We start from the raw sequence: 21,614 nt of genomic DNA on the forward strand, positions 1-21,614 counted from the left end.
GAAAGTGAATGACCCATATACTCCAAGACAGGTTAATTTAACTCTACAGAGAAAGTTATAAGGCATATCATTACGCCAAATGAAATGGTCCCGAAATGATTCTAGTGCATTTTGAAAGCTGTTGTATTTGAATAGAATTTGGCCTTGCATACCAATATTTGATATTTTCTGTAATTAGAAAATATTATTGCCTCAGGAAAGTAGTGTAATTCCATAATTTTTGTCTGCCTGAGGAGGCGCAATTCGAAATTCAAACTTGCAAAAAAAGTAAAAAAGAAACGTCGCAAAAAGAAAAGTTTGTCCGTGGCTTCGAAACGCAAGGTTTAGCAATTTCTTTCGGTATTAATTATTTCTCCAGTTTATTCAGAATCTACGGTTTCAATTCTTCGCTTCCTTTATTTATTTAATTTCTAGAACATTTCCAAATATCCTTGCCTTTAAAACTTTTAACGATCTTATTTTTTCTCTCTCTTTATTTTCGTATACGGATATAAAATTGTACACGGTAATATTATATATTATGCATGTATATATACACAGAAAGAGAGAGAAGCGAAGAGAGGTATAAAAAGTGAAATATCAAGATTTTGAAAGAATTTCAGTTTTAGTTTGTTTTTTCAGAATTTAGTTTGTTTTGAAAGAATTTCAAAACAAAGTAAAATATTATCACAGTTTAAAGTTAAATTAAAATAAGGATAAGATAAAAAAAATACAAATCATTAATGGACAAAAATGAAGATGAAAAACTTCACATATGCTGCATAAAACTTTCACTAATTAGAACTCATTATTTGGGCCAAAATTATGTAGTGTCATCGATCTCAGAATGTTGGCATTTATTTTGTTTCAGGTATTCATTTGTTTTTATGTGAAAGAAGTTTCTTTCCACTTTTTGAAAAATAAAAGAGCGATTTGATTCATTATGTATGGCGCGTAATATATTCTATCTAGATATCTTCAAGTTTTTACTTTTGTAAACTTGCTGTTGTTTTTTAAAATTTAAATATTGTTTCAATGAATAATTAAATGTTTTGATTTCTTTTATTAAACTGTAGTACAATCGAAAAGTAAGTGGAATTATTAACAATAATTTTGAAGTCAAACATTTTTTTAAAATATGTTCTTCGTTCTGAATTGTAGTGAAAATAAAAGTATTTAAGAATAAATCGATGTTGCAAACGTAATAATAAAATTTCAATAAACAAATTCAAAACATTAGAAGCCTCCCCAAGTTTTTAATGAAATATATTCAAAAAGCTTTTTAAAATTATCAATATCAGTGCGACATTTCCTTGTTGGTTAATTTGTGCACTTCTTTTTTTTAGTTGTGTTTTTTATGAAATTTCGAATCTAATAACGAGCATTTGTGTTTAGTTTCTTACACGGAACTGAACCGACACATTTCAGGTTTTTTTTCTGAATCTTTCTTGGAATTGTACTGTAATTAGTGGGATAATTACTGTCATTAGTCTACCGGGCATTCTGCATTAAAGGGGCGGACTTTCAGTCAGTTCAGTGTGGACGAAATCTTTCTTCTTCCATACTTTAACCGAATTCAAAAGTTTTGGTCATTTTAGTCATAGAATTAAACTATATGATATGTTGAATTTATTACTGCGATATTATGCTGAATTTATCATAATAACTATACTATTTAGTTTAGTTATATTAACGTCCCATCTGATGTATCAGGTGGGATATTCATGAATTGAAGAAATTTTCATAATATTCACGATATTTTTACTTATCAAATGTCAAAGAAGATATCCGAGTCATCATCACTTTCTTTCCAAACTTCCACACCATTATAATGCGAAGACAAGCAAATGTCTTCCCATTAGAGTGGTATAAAGAACAATTTAACGTACAGAAGGTCAATACATCTGATAATCTTTAGTGGATTCGGAACTTGGAAATCGAAGCCAGGATCATATCCTAACCATCACGGCTTATTACATCGTAATAGATATATAAGTATTTTTTTTATCTATGATTAAAGTATTTAGAATAAATTAGTTTAGCATTCGTGAAATAACTAATAGTTGAACGTTCAGAAGTAATTTCAAAAACATCAAGCTAGCAAACTTTTTCGATGACCTCACCATATGCTTTTTTTTAAACTCTTTCTTAATGGTATACTACTATAGTCGTCATAGTTCTTGTCTGGTTTGCGAGTTTCGATAGAGTAGAATTTCTGACTGTCCCAAATCTCAACATATTAGTACTTAATCCACAGTAGAATGGTAGTGGTGTTTAATCAGTTCATTTCAGTTTTTATAAAAATATCAGTTTTTAATTATGATAAATATTAAATTTGACTAATTATAACTTTGTCATTAAACCATAAGAAATTTCCATAAGAAAATATATTTTTTACTGAATGAAATGTCCTTATTATTATTTATATACATATTTAAAACATTCATTTTGTTGAAAAGATGAAAAAAATAAATTAATAGAATAACAGAATTATACTATCTGCTTATAGCCCAAAAGATATTTCAAGGTTCCTCTGTGGCGTTTGAATCAATAAATACAAAGCTCAAAATGTTAAGAAGCCTGTAAAATTTTTTTACTGTTCACCAATACTAAATATGGGAACCATATAATAGTAACATATTCTTGAAACGCTTCCATTATATAAAAAAGTTCCACACTTCTTTGACTAAAAACTAGAAGAATTATGAAGCTCTCAATATCAGTGTTTTAAACGATTTTTATTTGTTTTTTTAGTTATCTGGTGCAGGATCCGCCTGTCAATTCACAGTATTTCTACGAAATTGTCACTAATTGATCTGAAATAATAAAAAAAAATCAAAGTTCGTAATTCGGTCAGTTTCGATCGAAGGAGAGTGGTCGAATTTTCTTGGCACTCTAAAATTTTAAACAGGATTAATAAGATCTGGAAACTATAAAAATTTAGATTCAGAGAGTCAGATTGCAGGCATTTAAAATATAGGGTATTTATAAATTAATATACCAACTTTGCAGGGTTCTTAAAATAAAACAAAACAAAGTGCAACCTTGTTGTTCATTGGATATTACAAATAATAGTTGAAAGTTTCAATTCAGCCCAATTATAAGTGTTGTCCCCTTCAAAAATTCGAACGATATCAAGGCGATAAGATCACCCATCCCATAATTTTTCAGCATCTCTGCTATGATGTTTGAAAGACTGCAGACATGAATGCCATAAGTTCGTCAGCTTCAATTGGCATTGATGAAACAAACACCTGTTGTTTGATGTAACCTCACCCTCACTCAAATGAAATATTGTCATACACGTATATTTGCATCCTTTCAAAGCTTCACCAAGTACTCAGAAAAAACTGAGGGATGAGTTATCGCACAGCTTCGATATCATTCGTATATCTGGAAAGGCTCACATTGAATACCTAAAATTGCGTTGAAATTAAACTTCCAATTGTTAATTTTAATTACTGAAGGACAATAATTTTATTTTGCTTTTTTCCAATGTTGAGGTATTTATTTATATGAATGATATCGAAGTATACTCTGTATATTTCGATATCATTCGTAGATATCGAATATGATACAGATGAAGGAATGATACAGATATACTCTGTATCATTCTTTGCGAAACATAAAATATCATTCTTTGACATTTAAATCCATTTTCTAACTAGAAGTATAAGCTCTTTTTTACAGTTTAGAAATCAGCTGTTGGTTTGGTTTAGTTTAGTCTATTTATATTAACATCCCGTTTTAAAGCAACACTAAGGCTATTTTAGAACAGCTCTCATAATTTTGAACAGCGGTCAAATGACGAGAACGAGACCCGAGCTGGCACCCGCCTCTCCAAACTTCCACACCACACCAGCCGGATGACGTTTGATCCAATAATATAATGTGCAAAAGACCAGTTTAGAAGACGGTTGGTTCTTCGGTAGCATCGGGTCCCAAACCTCCAATTCCGAAGCCTTACTACCAGGCCGCCGCGGTCCTAAATCAGCTGTTGGATCACGATTAGAATAGCCCCTCTGTGTATCATAAAATAGCATTTTTACAAGGTCATTAAAAAGGCATTCCACCATAAGTTCTTTATTTATAAAAGTTTTATGATTATGACATTTAATTTGTAATATGCAATATTTAAATAAAAATTGCATTTAATTATCCGAACTGATTCTTTAGTATCGGGTATTGATTTTTCAGAATTATGTCCAGATACGTCCAGCGCTTCAATAAGTTATAAACTATTAATGCTGTATTGATGCATCTTTTTTAAAGCTAAGAAACTTGAATTAAATTTTTACAAAATTAAAAAAAATTACTTTTATTTAAAAGCCAATACAATTAAAAATTTATGCTATTTATGAAATTTAATTAAATGTTATAACTACGCATTTATATCAAAGATAATTTTAAGAAACGATGTTACAGATGCAGATTTAATTGAAAATTGATGTTTTAAATTCTAATAACATTTTTTTAAAATTCTTATATTTATTTTTATGTACAAAAGTATTTTTAAGATCTTTTCATGAAAATGAAATTTATTATGAATCGAACTTCTCAGAGAAAACTAATAGACATTTTTTAGTTCTGATGAAAGTAATGATATTTCAGGCCAAGCAGTTGGTATCCTCTCTGAAAGCCACCTTCATCGACATCATTAGTAACACCGCTTGGTTGGATGAAGAATCACAAAATGCCACCATTGAGAAAGTGAGAACTATCATATCTTATTGTCTTTCGTTGAGCATTGCATTATTTCTTCAACTGTCCACTTTTGTTTCCATTTAAAATAAAAATAAAAAAAAAACTTATTTTTAATGCTTTATTGAAGATTCCATTATTTTAAGCTTTGATTAAAAAATTTCTACTGCGACAATCAGAAGAAAAAGACACCTTAACAACACTTAAAAACTAAAAATGTAATTCTATACAATGCGATAAATAAGAATTTATTACTGTTTTAATTTTAGCTATTCAATATGCAAGTTGAATAGCTATTGGGTTGCCTTTTTATATATTATCTGCTGTAGTAAATTATTATTAAGAAATATTTTCAATTTGAATATCTAAATTATTTAAAACATTGCTGGAAATTCATCTCGCATTGAATGATTGAAATATTTTAGTTTTCAACCAATGCTGCAATTTTTAATAATAAACGCATGCCAACTGTACATCTTACTGATATGAAACTTTATCATCTCCAGCATTTGTTGGTGGAAGGGATTATAAATTTGTCATTACTGGTTGAATGGCAGATCATAATAAAGGCTCCTTGAGATCATGAAAATAATGATAAAAGATTCCGAGCAATTAAAAATTTTAAAAAAAGGTGCATCAAGCTGAAGGAAAATAAATCATCTTTAAAACTGAAAAGTGTTAAAGGAAAAATCCCTTTTTCTTCATACTGTAAGCTATATAAAATAACTTTCAAAAGTAACTTCCTTGAATATGCTTTAGTTCCCATAAATTTTTCTTTGTCAAGAACGTTAAATTCTTTTAAAACTAACAACTGCAATTTTAGTTTCTATTTTATCTTTAGTACTATCTTGTATATGAACCAAAATATCACAATGATGTTTTGTTAAATTATACATATTTTGATATGTAAAGGAAATTCAAATTAAATAAATAAATAGAGAAAACTTTAGTTAACACTTAAATTTAACAGAATTAAATTTAACTTTACTGCACTGGCTCTTAGAATTTGGAAATACATAGAGATATGCGAAAACATTTTGACTCGATTTCTAATCAGTGCTTCGAATCTAACGGAAAAAAACATTCTTGTCAATTTATTTACTGGAATTTTTTGAAAAATGCTGAATTTAATGTAAAAGATATTTTCTCAAATATTTCAGATTTAGCATAATTTTTTTTAAATTTAAGACTTAGACCTATATTTGTATAATTATTTTTTTTTAATTTTAACATTCAAAATTGAAGATTATTACTTAAAATATGAAGAATAATACTTAAAATATCATGATATTATATAGTTTTCGAAAATATTACACTTGCAAAAGTATAACGGAAATAAGTGCAATGGTATTTCGTCTTTATTCATCGTATTTGATCTTTCAGTAGTGAGGTGACTTTAGATTGTCTTTTCCCTGTTCTCGTAAGTTAGGACACGCTTAGTCTTTAGATCGACTGACGGTTATTCCGATGGCGGATTCAAATTTACAATTTGGATAAGAAAAATAGTTACAGAAGGGATTTTCATTTTTGTATTACCTCGTTCACTCACCCATGTATGGAAGGATATAGTTTTCCGAGAATGGATTTCGTCCAAAAATTGACAGAAATCTACAATTGTGGCTTAAAACCAATAAACCAAATTCCGATTTTCTACCTCCTTGCATTTTTTATCCTGTTTGTAGTCACAATCCAAAAGTAATTTTTTCGACTCAGTGCTGTCCTAAACTTGGCAACTCGTCGATATTCCGAGATGGAATTTTTTTGACGACTGAAACACTTTTTCTTTGTATATTTCGAATAGGAGATATCAAGAAGAAACGGAACATATTTTCTTTTGCCAAAAACTTAACAGAAGTTTACCACTGCCCAAGGAAACAGACATTTTATAACAGATGTTTCTGAATGACTTTTAGTAAAAAGCTACATACTAATACTAGAAATCCTACTTTAACTTTCTTATAAAAATAAAAGGAAGAAAAATGTTTTTCTAGATACAACTTTATTTTTTTAACCTTATCCCATGAACTGTTTTTCTTGAGGGATATTCTCCGAATATTTCAGTACTTTGTAATATTTTTTTAACTCATTCAATATGGAATCAGTCAGAAAAAAGAAAAGAAAATAGAGCCGATACTAAAAACGAAATAAAAATGTTTGCTATAAAAAGCGCATTACTAGTTATGCGTTTTTATAAAGCGACGAAGACAAAAACAAAAATGAGCTGGGAATTTAAAAACCCACATGTCTTTTCCCCCTGATACATTCTGTTATTTTTATCGATTTGAAACATTTTGTATCACTTCAGCCCCTTTCTCAGACTATTATTTGAAATGCCATCTTCAAATGATATTTATTTTTTAAAAAAGCGAAAAAATGGTTTTTAAAATTTTTGGCCTTGTGTTTATTGCAAATAAACGAGAAAGCATTACTAATTGAAATAAGTTGTATTCCTCAACTGCTTTTTCAATAATTTAATATAAAAATGTCTCATAAAAGACTTTCGAAAATAATTGATTCTCTCTCTCAGGTCTTGAACATGAAAACTGAAGTAGGCTACCCTCGTCACATGCTGAGTGCGGATTATGTGGAAACTTTTTATGCTAAAGTATGTTTTTTAATTTATTTTTATTTTGGTGAAACTCTTAGGGCGAATTGTCAAACCACGCGTTTTTGAATGCAGCACTACTGCATGAATAGAATTTTAGCCTAAGGGAAAACAATTTTATATCAAATCAATTAAAACAGTTTGTAAGAATACTAAAAAAGTGTTTCTATCAGTGCAACTAAAATGGCGATATGTTAACTTAATTTTTTAATTTGCTTTTGATTTATAATTAATAACCAAATATAAAATCTTGAAATCGATTTTTTTTTCCTCAAATTTATTTTAAATTGACATAAGCTGTATAATACCAAAATTTAAATCAATGAATCTATTAACTGATGAATAAGAATTAAAAAAACTATTGGCATCTAGAACCCCCAAATGAATAAAGTTTAGCAGCAGTCTGGTGCTCCTTAAAGTACATTAGAAGAAGAAATTCGATTATAAAGTTCCATCTTTACAAACTTGAAACAAGTTAAATAAAAAAAGTGTAGAAAGGCCGTTTGTTTATAAAAAATCTCATAGGATCCATTATAAAAAGAATTCTGGGATGATTTTTTTTTGTCGGCATATGCTTCCAACCAAGCAGTGGCGCAAAGAGAATAATGATTATCTCATTTCCAGTCGTCATCAGTGGTTCCATAAGTATTAATAGTGCCCTCGCCAAGGTTTTATTTTTCATCGCTTTATCATATTTAACTCTAAAAAGTGCCGTAAACACATTAAGGATTTATGATGGTCCTCTAAGATTGGTTCCTGGGGCATCTATACCCTACTAGCCGCTTCTTACGCCCCCCCCCTCTCCGGCTGCTACGCCACTGCCTGCATGATTATGATTCTATTTTGAAATGATTTCTGTAAAAATTGTTGCTAGTATCGTTATTGTTTGCTGGTTGATCGCACTGCTCATACAATCGAACATATTATGTGGTTTGTGGAAAGTTAAAATGAGATTTAAAATACTCTATGAATTATAAAAAAGTTACAAAAAAACATAAAATAACACATGAATAAGAGCAAATATTCAAAGTATTTGTTCTTTGTTACAAGCATAAATTCTTCGATAAGAATATTCTATTAAGCAAAAAGTCAAATTTGATGAATACGCGTGTAACATTCGCATGAATCGGAACGCTATTAACATAGCTTTTTTAATATCGCAGAATCAGTAAGATTTTTCTATCGATAAATAAAATATATTACCTGAAATATTAATGATGTCACCATTTATTATATTGTATTAATACCACGGCGCATTTTCAATATTTAAACCAATTTTCTTTGTATATCATCTTATACGTCATGAAATATTTCATTTTTTGACCCTTTGACCTACAAATCTACTTCATTTCCTACTTAGATAACATATTCCAATTTGGAATATTCCTATAATAATACAAGGGCTTTTAAGATACTGAAACTTTTTAAACAAATTTTTCATTTTAAATTACTTAATGCATTAATTGCATTTAAAATTAAAAATTCAATCATTCGATGAGCGAGTCAGATTCGTCATTGCATGCGAGAGGTTAATTTTTCGGAGATTTGCTGACAACAGCAAACACTGATATGAATGTGTTTGCCATCCCTTTATCGCAACATTCCCACCAAAGTTTTGATCTAAAACAATTTGTTTCAAAGTATATCAAATCTGTTTGAAATTTCATTAATAGCACTTGAAGATTTCCATTTGTGATTCTCTTAATAAATTCTTTCCCAGCTAGAGTTATCGACTGATAGTTTGCTCAAGAATATGCTGAAGATGAGTCGATTCCTTGTGTACAACGAACTGCAAAAACTCAACAGACCAGTAGAAGACAACAGACTGCTGGTGGATAAGTAGGATTTCATCTCTACACATTTACTATTAAATGCTTACTTTTGAAGACTTTTTAATTTTTAGAAATTTTAGATAAAATAATTTGAATTGCAATCGTAATTAACAAAATTGGATTCTATAACTGACTTCATAGCAGTTCTTTGAAAAAAAAATTCTTACTAAGTTTCTCAAGTTCTTACTTGATATACGGTCACTCAAAAAAGTATTGGAACACATGGCATGGATAACTATATAGCTTTTTATAAAACTATTTATCACATGAAAATAAAAACAAGGTGAATTAAAAATATATTTTAACATTTGGTGTACAGTTTGTAAGGAAAATTTTATTATTATTTTAGAATTAAAATATAATCTAGCTTTTAAAATATAATTCAAAGACAAAAGGAGTCAACAAAGTATTGGGCACTTTTGAAATGAGAAATTTAACAAATATAAAACAGATTAATAGAATTGAATTTACTACCACTCTTCTTAGACTATAATTTTAAACATAAAAATGTCAACAGGTCAGATTATTTATAGAAAAATGGCGAAACATTAAGGCATATAGAATGATGTGCGAATAAGTCATTGCAAAAGTGGAAAAACAGTTCACGGTTCGGGACATATCTTAAAATTTAGTAAGTTGACTGTTTTTAACATTATTCACGGGTTCAAGGAAACAAATAGTGTTGAAAACAAGCATGGATTAGGGTGTCCAAACGCATTTAATGAATGGGAAAAGAAGTGGATTGTGAAACAAGCTTACTTTAATACAAAAACTAGTGCAAAAAAATTGACTCTGCAATATAAATGTAAGTTCGGAAAATCTGTAAATCCTAAAACTGTTAGAAATGTTTTCAGAAAACATAGATATCATGACAGAGTATCTGAAAAAAAGCCCTACATCAGCACATGAAATCGATAAGCTAGATTGGCATTTGCTAAAATGTATGTCAAGCAGCCAAAAGAATTTAGGAAAAATGTAATCTTTGTTGAGGAAAGCTAAAATAACATTTTCGGATCGGATGGCAAGCAAAAAAGTTTGACGGAAACCAAATATAGCAATGCATGTCAAAAATTTACGGCCTACTGTTAAACATGGAAGTGACAATCAAATAGTGTGGAGTTGTATATTAAGCATTGGTGTTGAGAATTTAAATTTATTGATGGTACAATGAATAAATACGTCTATCTTGACATTTTCAAGAGAGATTTAAGGGAAAGCGAGCAAGCTGGAAATCTCAAGAATTTTAAATATCACAACGATAATGCCCCGAAACATACTGATAATATTTGCAAGTTATGGGTCCTCTACTACTGTCCTAGTTTTATTAAGACTCCTTCACAAAGTCAAGACCTTAATCCCATTGAGCATGTTTGGGATTATTTCCAGAAAAAACTACATGAGCATCAAATTTCTAACAAGCAGGATTTTTAAAAAACTTTTGGTCGAAGAATAAATTACACTCGATTAAAAAAAATTGATAATTTTGCAAAAAATTGGTCCAGTTCATGCCAGATAGAATATGAGAGATAAAAGAAAGCAAGGATGACCCAACAAGAAATTAACTTTTAAGTTTTCATTGTTTTTCTTAATTTATTGGGAAGTGTCCCAATACTTTTTTGAGCATGTTTAATTGTTTTATTTCTTTAATTTTTAATTATAACTATAATTACATTAATCTGAAAGTTTTGTTTGAATTATTATGAAAGTATCGAGACATCCAGAGCTGATTTGGAAGTAGGTAATTCCAAGATTTTCAGTATAATCCGTCGCTTTATTCCTAATAAAGGGTTTAATCAAAGACATGTTTTATATCGCATCATTTTTAACCATTTTAATATTATTTCATGGATCTTGTCAAATTTTGAAGGTTTAAATCGCTTTCCATCTTTTACAATCATTTCAAAGATTTTAAAAAAAGAATTTCAATTTTTAAAATTAGTTCATATAGTACATTCTGAATTATTTATAATTTAATTATGATTTATTATAATTTCGAAAATCATAATGATTAATTAAACATCGTTTTAGATGAGCACAACATGCATTGATATTCATATTCATTCCACCGAAAAGTTCTGCTATAGATATCAGGATTTCGTTAAAATGAACATGTTAAATTTATTCTTTTATCCTGTTTTATTTTCTTTCTCTCTTTCATATTCTTATACTGTAATAATAAAATTAATTTTTTTTCTTTAGTAAATCAGTTCTTTTTCTTTATTTTCATATATTATGTATTTACAGTTAAATAAATGCATCTGAAATTTGTAGAAAAAATTAAGTAATGTATGATTAAAAAATTGTTTAGCGTTTTTTTCTTTTTTTTTTCGAATAAGTCTCTTGGTTTGATCTTCTAATCATATTTATGCTAATGGTCTTTTTATACATACTTCTTACAAAATTCGTAAACATTGTTTTACATTGATTAAAATTTTGACCAAATTTTTATTTAATACATTAGTACGTTTTTTTCGTTAGAAACATTATGCCAAATATTATTTAATTTTCAAAATAAAAATGCCTTTTATTTTAATCGTATTTATTTAAAACTGATATACTTTTTCCCTAGCATCTACAAGGGCCCTTTACAAGGCAATGCACATTATTTTGCAACCAAAAATGCATTAGGTATGTAAAATTCTGCATATTATATCAAATAATTTTTTTTGATCACCACTGCAAATAATTTTTTTTTATTTCATAGTTGTTCCGATGGGTATACTTCGACCACCCATCTTTGATTTAGAAAATCCAGAGTAAGTTATATTTCTTTAATAAATAAAATAAATAAATAAAGTGTTATTTTTACAAAGATGTATTAAAATATGTTTTTGAAGACGTTTTAAACAAAATTTTCAACTGAAATGTGTTGAATGAAAATTTAAAAAACTTATTGATAACGCACGAGTATACGATTAAATTAAAACTTTGTATTTCACGTTATTTGTTCTGTGATGTTATTTCCTTCTTTTATTTATTTTCTTCACTTTTGTTTGTTTTTAAATAACTTATTAGTCCATAATACTTTTTTTTTCTAAAATGTTCTCTCATTTCCTGATTCAGATAACTTTTTTTTATTTAGTTATTTCTAGCTCGCGCTCAAAAAAATTGCTGATTGGGCAGTTCTCAAGCTGCAAGAGAAAGGAAAAAATCCTTAATGAATCGGCATAACTTCTAAAAATGTCGGAAATGCTCTTTCTTGGATCAATACGAGTAAAATAAATCCCTAGGAGAATCTCATAGTAAAATCACTAAGGGAAAAATTTTCACACTTTTTCTCTTATGTTTCATTGAAACAGGACGCATTTCATTGGTTATCACTGTGCATCCATCATTCATGCTCTTCAACAAAAGATAAGTTGACATTCCAAATTCTTTTCGGTAACTCATCTGCGAAACTGTGCTACATACATACATATAGTGTGATAATTTACTGCGTAATAGGCAATTAGTTGCTGTATTTATTTGAAATATATGCACATAGAGGAATTTTGTAATGAAGACTCAAATGAAGTTCACAGGTTAAAAATTATTGAGGAATTCATTTATCAATGGACATATTAAAGCTGAAGGTACAGAAGAATTTATTTCATATGTGTCTCAATGTGTGACGTGCGTTTAACAGAAGGAGTGAATATTGTAAATTTTTGAAACTTGCATATTATTTGGTTTTGAATATTCATTTTTGAAATAAATGTAGCAATCATCCGTTCAACAACAAAAACTTGAAATCAATCAATTGGATCTATCTTGTATTTTGATGCTGTCTAATTCAGTTTTCTAAATAAGCTTTGTAATTTATTCTTGAATTAGTTTTGGCGTAGCACATCTATAAATGATTGATTTTGAAATGATAATATTTTTTTTTTAAATTCCAGATATCTAAATTATGGGAGACTGGGTACTGAGATTGCTCATGAAATGGCTCACGGTTTTGAAAATATAGGTAATATCTGTTATTCTTTGAAAAAATTATTATTTTTTTGTTTAATAGTTGTTGTCGCTTTGCGCTGTTAAATAGGTAAATTCTTATTTGTAATCAGACATTCGCTCTATGTGAAATACTAGGAAAAAAAATCTAGAAACTAAATTTTGCAAAGATGAAATTGCCGAAATATCGTCTTTATATTTCAAAGATTTCTATTCTTTGGATCTTTTTGCAGGCCTTCAGTATGACCAGGAAGGCCGCGAAAGTTTGTGGTGGAGCGAAGAAATGAAAAACAAGTTCTGGATGAAGGCGAAATGCTTTGTGGAGCAGTACAACAGATACGTCATCGATGCTGTGGAGGAGAAAAACGTACGCATTTCTTTCATTTGTACAATAAATCAACGAAAGCTGAAAACAAAGCAATAATTTTCATTTAAAACGAAGCTGAATTGATTTCTCTAGTGAAATTCAAGTCACTTTTCCCTAAACACGAAATTTAAAAACAAATTGCATGCTCATTGACAATTGGGTTACATTACAAAGTTGATGTGCAATTCTTAGAGTTTAGTGTTCAACACGAATATATTGCTTTAATTTTTTTCATTCTTTTTCAAATACTTGGCTTGTTTTTTAAGTTGGCCCTATTTCTTTAATGAGATCTTAAGACAAATCTTGCCAACACTTAGCGCCAGTATTCAACCTTGACAACTGTCAGAATATTTCCGTGAAACACATCAGGTGTTAATATTCAAATGAATTAATTGCATCAGTAAAGTTTAGGTGATTATCTTGTGAAATATGCAAATAGTAAAAATTTATCTCTCAAGATCTAAAGTTCGTCTCTTAAAGATGAATGATTGGGATGTTCGGACTTTCTACTTGAGGTGCGCAAAAATGTGGAATATTTTACATAGTTTTCAACATTAGTGTCTTCCACTGTGATCAAATGAATTTTTAAATATCCGCATATTTTCATGATATTTCGGAATAATAAACCGTAACCCAAAGGATTCCACGTTTAGCTGAAAAAATTTCATCATTAGAAAAATAAGAAATCTTATACATCTGATTTCATAGAAATTGACTAAAAGAATTGCTTTATAAATAAACCTTGAAATGAAATAAAAGTTCACTTAATAAATCAAATGTCACCAAAACAAACGAAGATATTTTCGTATCTATATTATTCATATTCGTTTTTGAGGAATTAACCCTTTTCTAGGGTTGAAATAAAATACTGAAACATCTATACACTTAGGTGCCGCTAAAGTAACAATATAATAATAATTATTTAATAATTAAAGTAATAATTCATAAAATTTTCGAGTTAAAAACACTTAATTCAAATTTTGCTTGGGAAAACTTGCAAGTTGTTTCATCGTATAGAGTAGAACTACTTTACTATATTTATATACTAGTTGTATGACTACAGCTACCATGGTCCTGAAGCTAAACAAGACATTAGTAAGCACTTTGTATATTCAGTATATTTATTAAAATTTTGTTGAAATACTGTCTATATTTCTCACAATAAGGCCATCCTTGCAAATAACTTTGCACGAAATTGTAGAAAATTAAATAATATTGAATACAATTATATAAAAGTGAAAAACACATACAGATTTTTATATTAAATGAATTATATGGCAGCTTTTGGGTTTGCTATGGAAAGGAAAAAAAGATCGTGAAACTTGTATCCTCTTGAGTAAACCCGAGAACGGTCGAGATTTTCAACATTAAATATAGCACAGTACTAAGTATATAAAACTAAAAAGATTTTAAAAATTATGGATACATTAATTGTGCAATCGAATATTAATTTGTGGGAACTTTTTCGCTTGTTAAATTGTATTAAACTATTTTGTTGGATATTATACATACAGGTAGATGATTAAAGATAAACTAGAATTATGCAAGAAAGAAGGGCCAGAAATGACATCGACTTATGTTAATACGCAGAAAATAAATATAGAAGCAAAGGTACAAAAACTGAAAAAAAAAAACCCGTTTTGTTAATAATAGTAAACATATTTGTGAAAGTTGGTATTTTAGGTTATATGTAATATCCAAGGCCGGAACACAACAGCAACTTTTTGTTATGGAACTATTTTGTTTTGTCCTGTGAAGTCTAAGATTTTATATCTATCTGAGTTGGAAGATTGGTTCGTCAAAAATATGTTATATAACACCACTTTAGGCTATGCGAAGAAGGTGGATCTTCGCAATGAACATACTAGATTGTCCATTGGATAATATTTACGTACTTTAACCCAACTCAAATTTTGCAGTACGAATTTCTCTTCCATCTGGCATCATCTGAAGGCATTTATACATTAGATTGTTCCTTGAATAATTTTTACATATTACATATTTGCACTTCACTAATTACAATTCAAATTTCTCAGCACGAATGTCTCTTCCACCTCACATCTGAGGACTATGGCTTGGAAACAGTTAAGTCTATAGAAACCTTGGAGATTTGCTGATCATATACTCCATAAAGAAAATTCAGATAGACAGGGGTGTTTGTGGGACCCCAAAAAATCCCCTGAAACTTTTACGGACTTACTACCGGCATTTTGGAGTTTCGAGAAGGGGGGGGGGGAGAGAAATGAAAAATTACAATTATGAAGTATTGAATGACCTAATTATAAAAGTTCAATGAATTACTTTTTTTGCAAAATTAATAACCATAAATTTTCAAACATATAAATTACTACATTTTATGCAAATATTTTAAATTACCTGAATTAATTCTTTAAAAAAAAATTATCTAATTTCTGCTGCTTTTTTTTTATTTTCTGATGTTTGTGGGCTTGTCTTTCTTTTGTGGTGAACTTCATAATTGCAGGAAGGTTGACTTTTATTTTCCTCATTTACAGTTGAAGAAATTTCCTCGAGAACTGCACATGCAGAGGTAGAAGCAGTTTGCTTTTCTGCTAATGTAGAAGGTTTTTCAGAGACTTTTATAGGTGACTCATCTGAAATACATGTTTTTAAGTCCTCTTGATATGTTTTCCAACTTCTGTTCATATTCAGTAAGAGATCTTTGTGAATTGGATCAGTCATTGGATTTTTTGAGCCATATTTTTCACATGAGGTTTCTTTAGAAGCCATTAAATCATATTTAATAGTCTGCACTGCATCTAGGGAATCAATCTTAAGAGAGGTTCTATAGTCAGTGACAAGTGTATCCATTAAGTTGAATGCACTTTCCACTAATGGGCCATGGAAACAGCTAAGGCAGGCTTTGACCAATTTAGCCAATGTAGGATACTTATAATCATTTGTGAAATCATCTTTTAAATTAAAAACTTTAGACCAATATTTATCAATTGTACACTTGACTTGATTTCCACTTTCATCAGATGTGTAGAGCATTTCTTTGGTGATATCAATATCACTCTGGTATAACCTTATTTCAGCTTCTACTTTTGACTTTTCATTATCACTAAAAATATGGGACATAAAAGATGATAATTTTTCAAAAGCTAATATTGTACTGGTTTTACCTCTTAGCTCTGGATCTAATGCTGTAAAACTAATTAGATATGAATTTTTAAGGGGTAATTTCTGTTTCATATGCTGAAATTTCAAAGTGAAATTCTCTTGCGTACATAAATAAAAAAATATTTCAATAAGCGAAACGAAAAATTTACACGTGCATCAATAAATGAAACGTAAATTTTACACAGCGGAGAAAAAAAAGTTGCGAAGCGATCAATGACAAATAGCTAATACGGCGAAAAATCCCCCTTCTCTACTTATTGGCGCCACGCCAGGAGAGATAAGACCTTTGAACCCAGAGTCACGTTATCGCACATCTGGTCGAACGAAGTCTCTCCCTTTTTTTTTTTGCCGCGCCTACTTGCCGAAAAGAATCCAGAAGAGAATGTCCGAGAACCGGGGGAATGAGTCATAACTCGCAATAAGGAAAGAACAAAAAAGAAGGTTTTTCCCCCTTTTCACGCATTATCACTGCCTTTGGAGAAAGAAAGGAAAAGTTTTCACCACACACACTGACCTTGCGTTTTCTGCTTTCAAAGCAAACAAAATTACCCAGATCAAAATAAATTATTCATTATTATTCTTACTTCCTTTTGAACGACGATCCCCGGAATTTCCGGGTATCGAAGTTCAAAATCCCCGGAATTCCGGGGTTTCCCCGGAGCACAAACACCCCTGGATAGATATAAGTTGAGTTGCGTTTTCTCAATTATGTGTGGACTTGTTAGTTTTTGGTATAACTAGTTCAAACGTGGCAAATGTTTTCCGTTGATTCTATAATTCCAACATATCTATCTTGATTTTTCATACTCAAATATCTTTTCAACAGGTGGATGGACAAAGAACATTGCATGAAAACATCGCTGACAGCGCAGGACTGAAAAAGGCATTCATGGTGAGTTCTCCAGTTAATTTCTTTTACAAGAAAATATTCGGAAAGCAGGCATAAAGATGATCATTGCATAGCCATATATATTTTAGTTGTAATCCATATATATATATATGTGGGGAAAGGCAACGACCAGCATTAATATGTGAAACATATTTATTAAGATTAAAGGACAAAGGACAAAACATTACTACATAGAACATAAAAGATACATGAGCGTGAGCTGCACGTCTTGCAGTCTCACTGCCCAACTCTCGTCTGCCAATAATGGCGGGAAAGCATCACATGATTAATGACGTGACGCAACATGGCCAACATGGCGCCATACAGGATACGAGATCTGTCAGCGCTTCTCACATTATATATATATATATATATAAAGACCAAATACACCAAGAAAAGAAAAGTCCAAATACATTTGATCTTTTGATGCCAGTCAAAATATCAAATGCATTTGGTAATGTAATCTTCGAGTGTGAAGACATTCCGGAATGCTTTCCAAATATTCTGCTGTTTGCTGAACATAGTATTCCTAGGATTGTTACTGGAAATTCTGCACAAACGAACCTTTAACCATGATATATTTTGAAAATATCTAATATAAATAATTTATACTATGTATAATTAATAATGATTATATATATATATATATATATATATATATATAACGCTAACTTACGGGGCATAGAAATCGAGCTTATTACTAATTGTCGAATGGCAACAGTTAAATATAAACAAAACATCATATGAATTTATACTGCTTTTAGTCTTGAATATTTTACACCTATACTGAATTAAATGCTTCGCTTTGCTAATTAACGGAAATGCAAAATATTATTAGAAGTGTTCTGAAGATAGTTCACCACGTCACCAGAGAGAACACTCAGTCAGTGGAAAGAAGATATAAAAGAAATAGAAAAATAGTCTTCAAACAAAAAGTTCAATAATGTAAGGTTTCTAGCCAAGCACATCAAAATCATGCCAACTGTCCAAAAACTCGCTAAAAGTCTGTAATCCTGGGTGTATATCAGAAATGCTAACAAAACAAAAAATCGCTCCGAGATTTTTCAATTTTGTGACCCGTATATTCAACTTAAATCTAACCATAATGATGATTTACCTTCAAAAACTATACTCATATCTTCCAAAATAATTATTTTATAAAAAGATTTTTTTTGTTTTATCTTAAGATAAAAAAATTACCCTTTTAATGACAGAAGTTTCCTTTTCGTACAATTTTTCATTTAACTTTAATAATATTTTTAATTCAATTTGATACACTCTCAGAAACAATGTCTTTTACGGAACGTGCTTTTGTCATCATACAATCGTAGTAGGATTTTCATTTCCTGTTTTATTTCGTAATATATACGCTTTATAAATTGCAGTAAACTGTTTTAAGTAAATTCAAGTGTTTTAGTCATAATAAATAACAAGGTTAAGAAATGCATTCCACATTAATAATTTTAATAATTAATAGTCTAATAAGTTAACATTTTGGGCGAACAAACTGATCGTCAATGTCGGCTAGTATATAGAACGTAAATGAATATTTGTAGTTGAGCTTTCTCCACATTTATCACGCTAATTTTGATATGCTACACAAGACAGAAAAACACAATCTGGATCAAAAAATATCTTGAAAGTGACTTTTTCTACTTCTTAATAACCGCTTTTGACTATTAATTTTTTGTTATACCAAAAATAACAAAAAATGTCAGCTTTTCTCTAAAAAAAAAAAAACACTTCAATGTTAGAAATGTTACGAGTCCAATTTAAATGCTAATTAAAATTTTTGTATTGCTTGACACTAATCATTTTCTCTTATAAATTGAGTAGCACCCAATCAATCGGTTTTCTTTCAGCTCTGTAAGTCTTTCCTTTATTACGTCATAAAATGGTATTTTTGATAAATTTTTTTGATTTTATTTTATTAAGTAATTCCCTCAAGTTAATAACAAGAAAAATGAATTTAGCCAATGGTTTACTCATGTTTTAGTATGTTTTAAAAAAGGAACACATTGAATCGTTTTTGTAGTATTCTTTTAAGAACAGTTTTCGCGATTGCTTCAATTATTTTAAAGATAAATCTTATCCATTTTAAAATCCTAACAAAAAGTCATTATCTCATCGTGTGACCAAGACTCAAAATTTAGAAGTTTATTCCAAAACAGCAGTCGTATTTCTTTGAAACGGGGCATTAATTAAGATGAATTTATCAAAAGTGACGATAAGTGTTCTTTCATTTCATATAGAATCTCGTTTAATACACAATTCATATTCATAGCATTTGTGTTTCTTTAAAATAAAATGTATTTAATCAAAGTATTTTTTTTAAAGGAATAGTGAGATAATTTCTATATTTTTCCTAAACATTATTACCGGAAAATGATATAACTTAGAATTAGGAGATTCCTTAAAATTATATATAAATTTATAAGCAAATATCTCTGCTAAAAACAGATCCAAATGTTCGTGCGCACCTCCCAGTGATTTAAAAATTCCAGTTGCTATAATCAGGTACAGTTTAGCTTTCATTGATTATAATCTTTACATAAGATTTGAATTGTATCTATTCCTTCAATACACGCATCCATTTTGGAGCATTACTATTTTGAATTCGAGTTGTATAGAATTGTTACCACTCTTAATATATGATTTTTTCATGCGTATTAGCAGTAGGTATTGTGTTTTTCCACTAGTGGTGGAGACATACGTGACATATCTTGGCGTTTGCTTCTAGTATTTCTGCCGGCCGAGGTGGCCTGGTGATAAAGTCTCGGCTTCGAAACCCGATTCCACCGAAGAACTAGCTTGTAACATTAAATCCGTCAGGGCCAAAGGTCTTCCCACTAGTGTCGTATGGAAGTTTGGAGAAGAGGTACCAGCTGAGGTGTCATCTGACCGCCGTTCAAAATTACGAGGACAGTCCTAAAACAATCCTAGTGTTGCTTTAAAACGAGATGTTAATATAACTAAACTAACTTCACTCGTATTTCTACTTTGTCGCAGGGGTGAACCAGTGGGGCCCCTTGGCCAAAGGGGGCAGAATGAAGAAGCCATTTAGTCACTGCCATTTAGCCATTTAGCATTCCGAAGAAAATAGGATCCTAATAAATTCTTATTCCAAAAATTTTTAAAAACTGAAAAAGTTTCAGCAAAGTGAAAGAAAATTAAACACTTTCAATGGCTTGTCTAAATGCTTATTTTATGTATTAATCGGAATAAATTATAATAAAACTCATAATAATAAAGATAAATTTCTCGTTTTGCTTGAAAAAGCAAGAAGTAGAGATTTCAAATCCTGTGGTTTTATGGGAAAAGAATTAGTTTTCTTCTTCAATTCTCGCAATTAAACTCGTAACAAGAGAGCGTATAAATTTCAAAACCTTTCAATAAGCGTATCGTGTGTGTCTCAGAAAATAGCCACTTTTCTAGCACCTTAGTAGTAAAATAAAATCCCAATTATGCTCAAGATCATAAAATTTCTGTATTTTATTTCTATTAACTTTCTTTTCTTTCTAAAATAACAAAGTGAATTTAGGAACTGAAAAAGGTTCTGCGCGAACTTCTTTCAGCGAAATTAATATATAAATACATATATATATAATTTTATTTAAAGCAGCAGGTTTAAAGACATTGAGGAGACTTTTTATATTTTTAAATTCAATTTTATCCATCCTGGGAAAGCAATTTATTTACAATCAAGCGCGGACAGAACACGTCCACAACACCGTAGAACAAAAAGTAGAAGTAAGGAAGGGCCGAAACAAATGATCACTAGTCTTATATAACATGGGATTTCCGGCCACGTGTCGACTGAATACTCGTGTTGATCTTGGATAAGGGCACGAAGGGATCATTTTCTCTTGACATGTGGAACTGATGGCGCATCATTTTTACATAGCTTCAACAGTGGAATGGGATCAGGAAACAAGAGAACACTTTAGAATGACCCCGACATTGGTTGAATTAGGCAAAAATTTAGGAAATTAATTTGGATTAAATTAGATATTAAAATATCATTACATATATATAGTGACTATTTCATGTAATGGAATCGAAAAAAAATATAAATAAAGATGTAATTTTTTAAAAAAGAGGTGGAAGGGTAGGGATGCAGATACGTCACTTTATTTCATAGTACGACATGGCAAGGTTGCCGGCTTAAAA

The 21,614-nt window shown here is 29.9% G+C and overlaps 1 protein-coding gene across 1 annotated transcript in view; it reads left to right on the forward strand.

The window, feature by feature from the left end:
- The window catches only part of LOC129984411 (endothelin-converting enzyme 2-like), a 70,727-nt gene that overhangs the window by 25,818 nt on the left and 23,295 nt on the right, over positions 1–21,614 (forward strand). Inside the window, exons 11-18 of the mRNA XM_056094288.1 lie at positions 4,591–4,689; positions 7,208–7,285; positions 9,006–9,124; positions 11,687–11,745; positions 11,822–11,873; positions 12,996–13,063; positions 13,281–13,414; positions 17,382–17,447. Of these exons, the coding sequence (XP_055950263.1) occupies positions 4,591–4,689; positions 7,208–7,285; positions 9,006–9,124; positions 11,687–11,745; positions 11,822–11,873; positions 12,996–13,063; positions 13,281–13,414; positions 17,382–17,447 (675 nt within the window). The remainder of the gene's footprint in view (positions 1–4,590; positions 4,690–7,207; positions 7,286–9,005; positions 9,125–11,686; positions 11,746–11,821; positions 11,874–12,995; positions 13,064–13,280; positions 13,415–17,381; positions 17,448–21,614) is intronic.

Source organism: Argiope bruennichi, chromosome 9, assembly GCF_947563725.1.
Source record: "Argiope bruennichi chromosome 9, qqArgBrue1.1, whole genome shotgun sequence".
NCBI classification, from domain to species: Eukaryota; Metazoa; Arthropoda; class Arachnida; order Araneae; family Araneidae; genus Argiope; species Argiope bruennichi.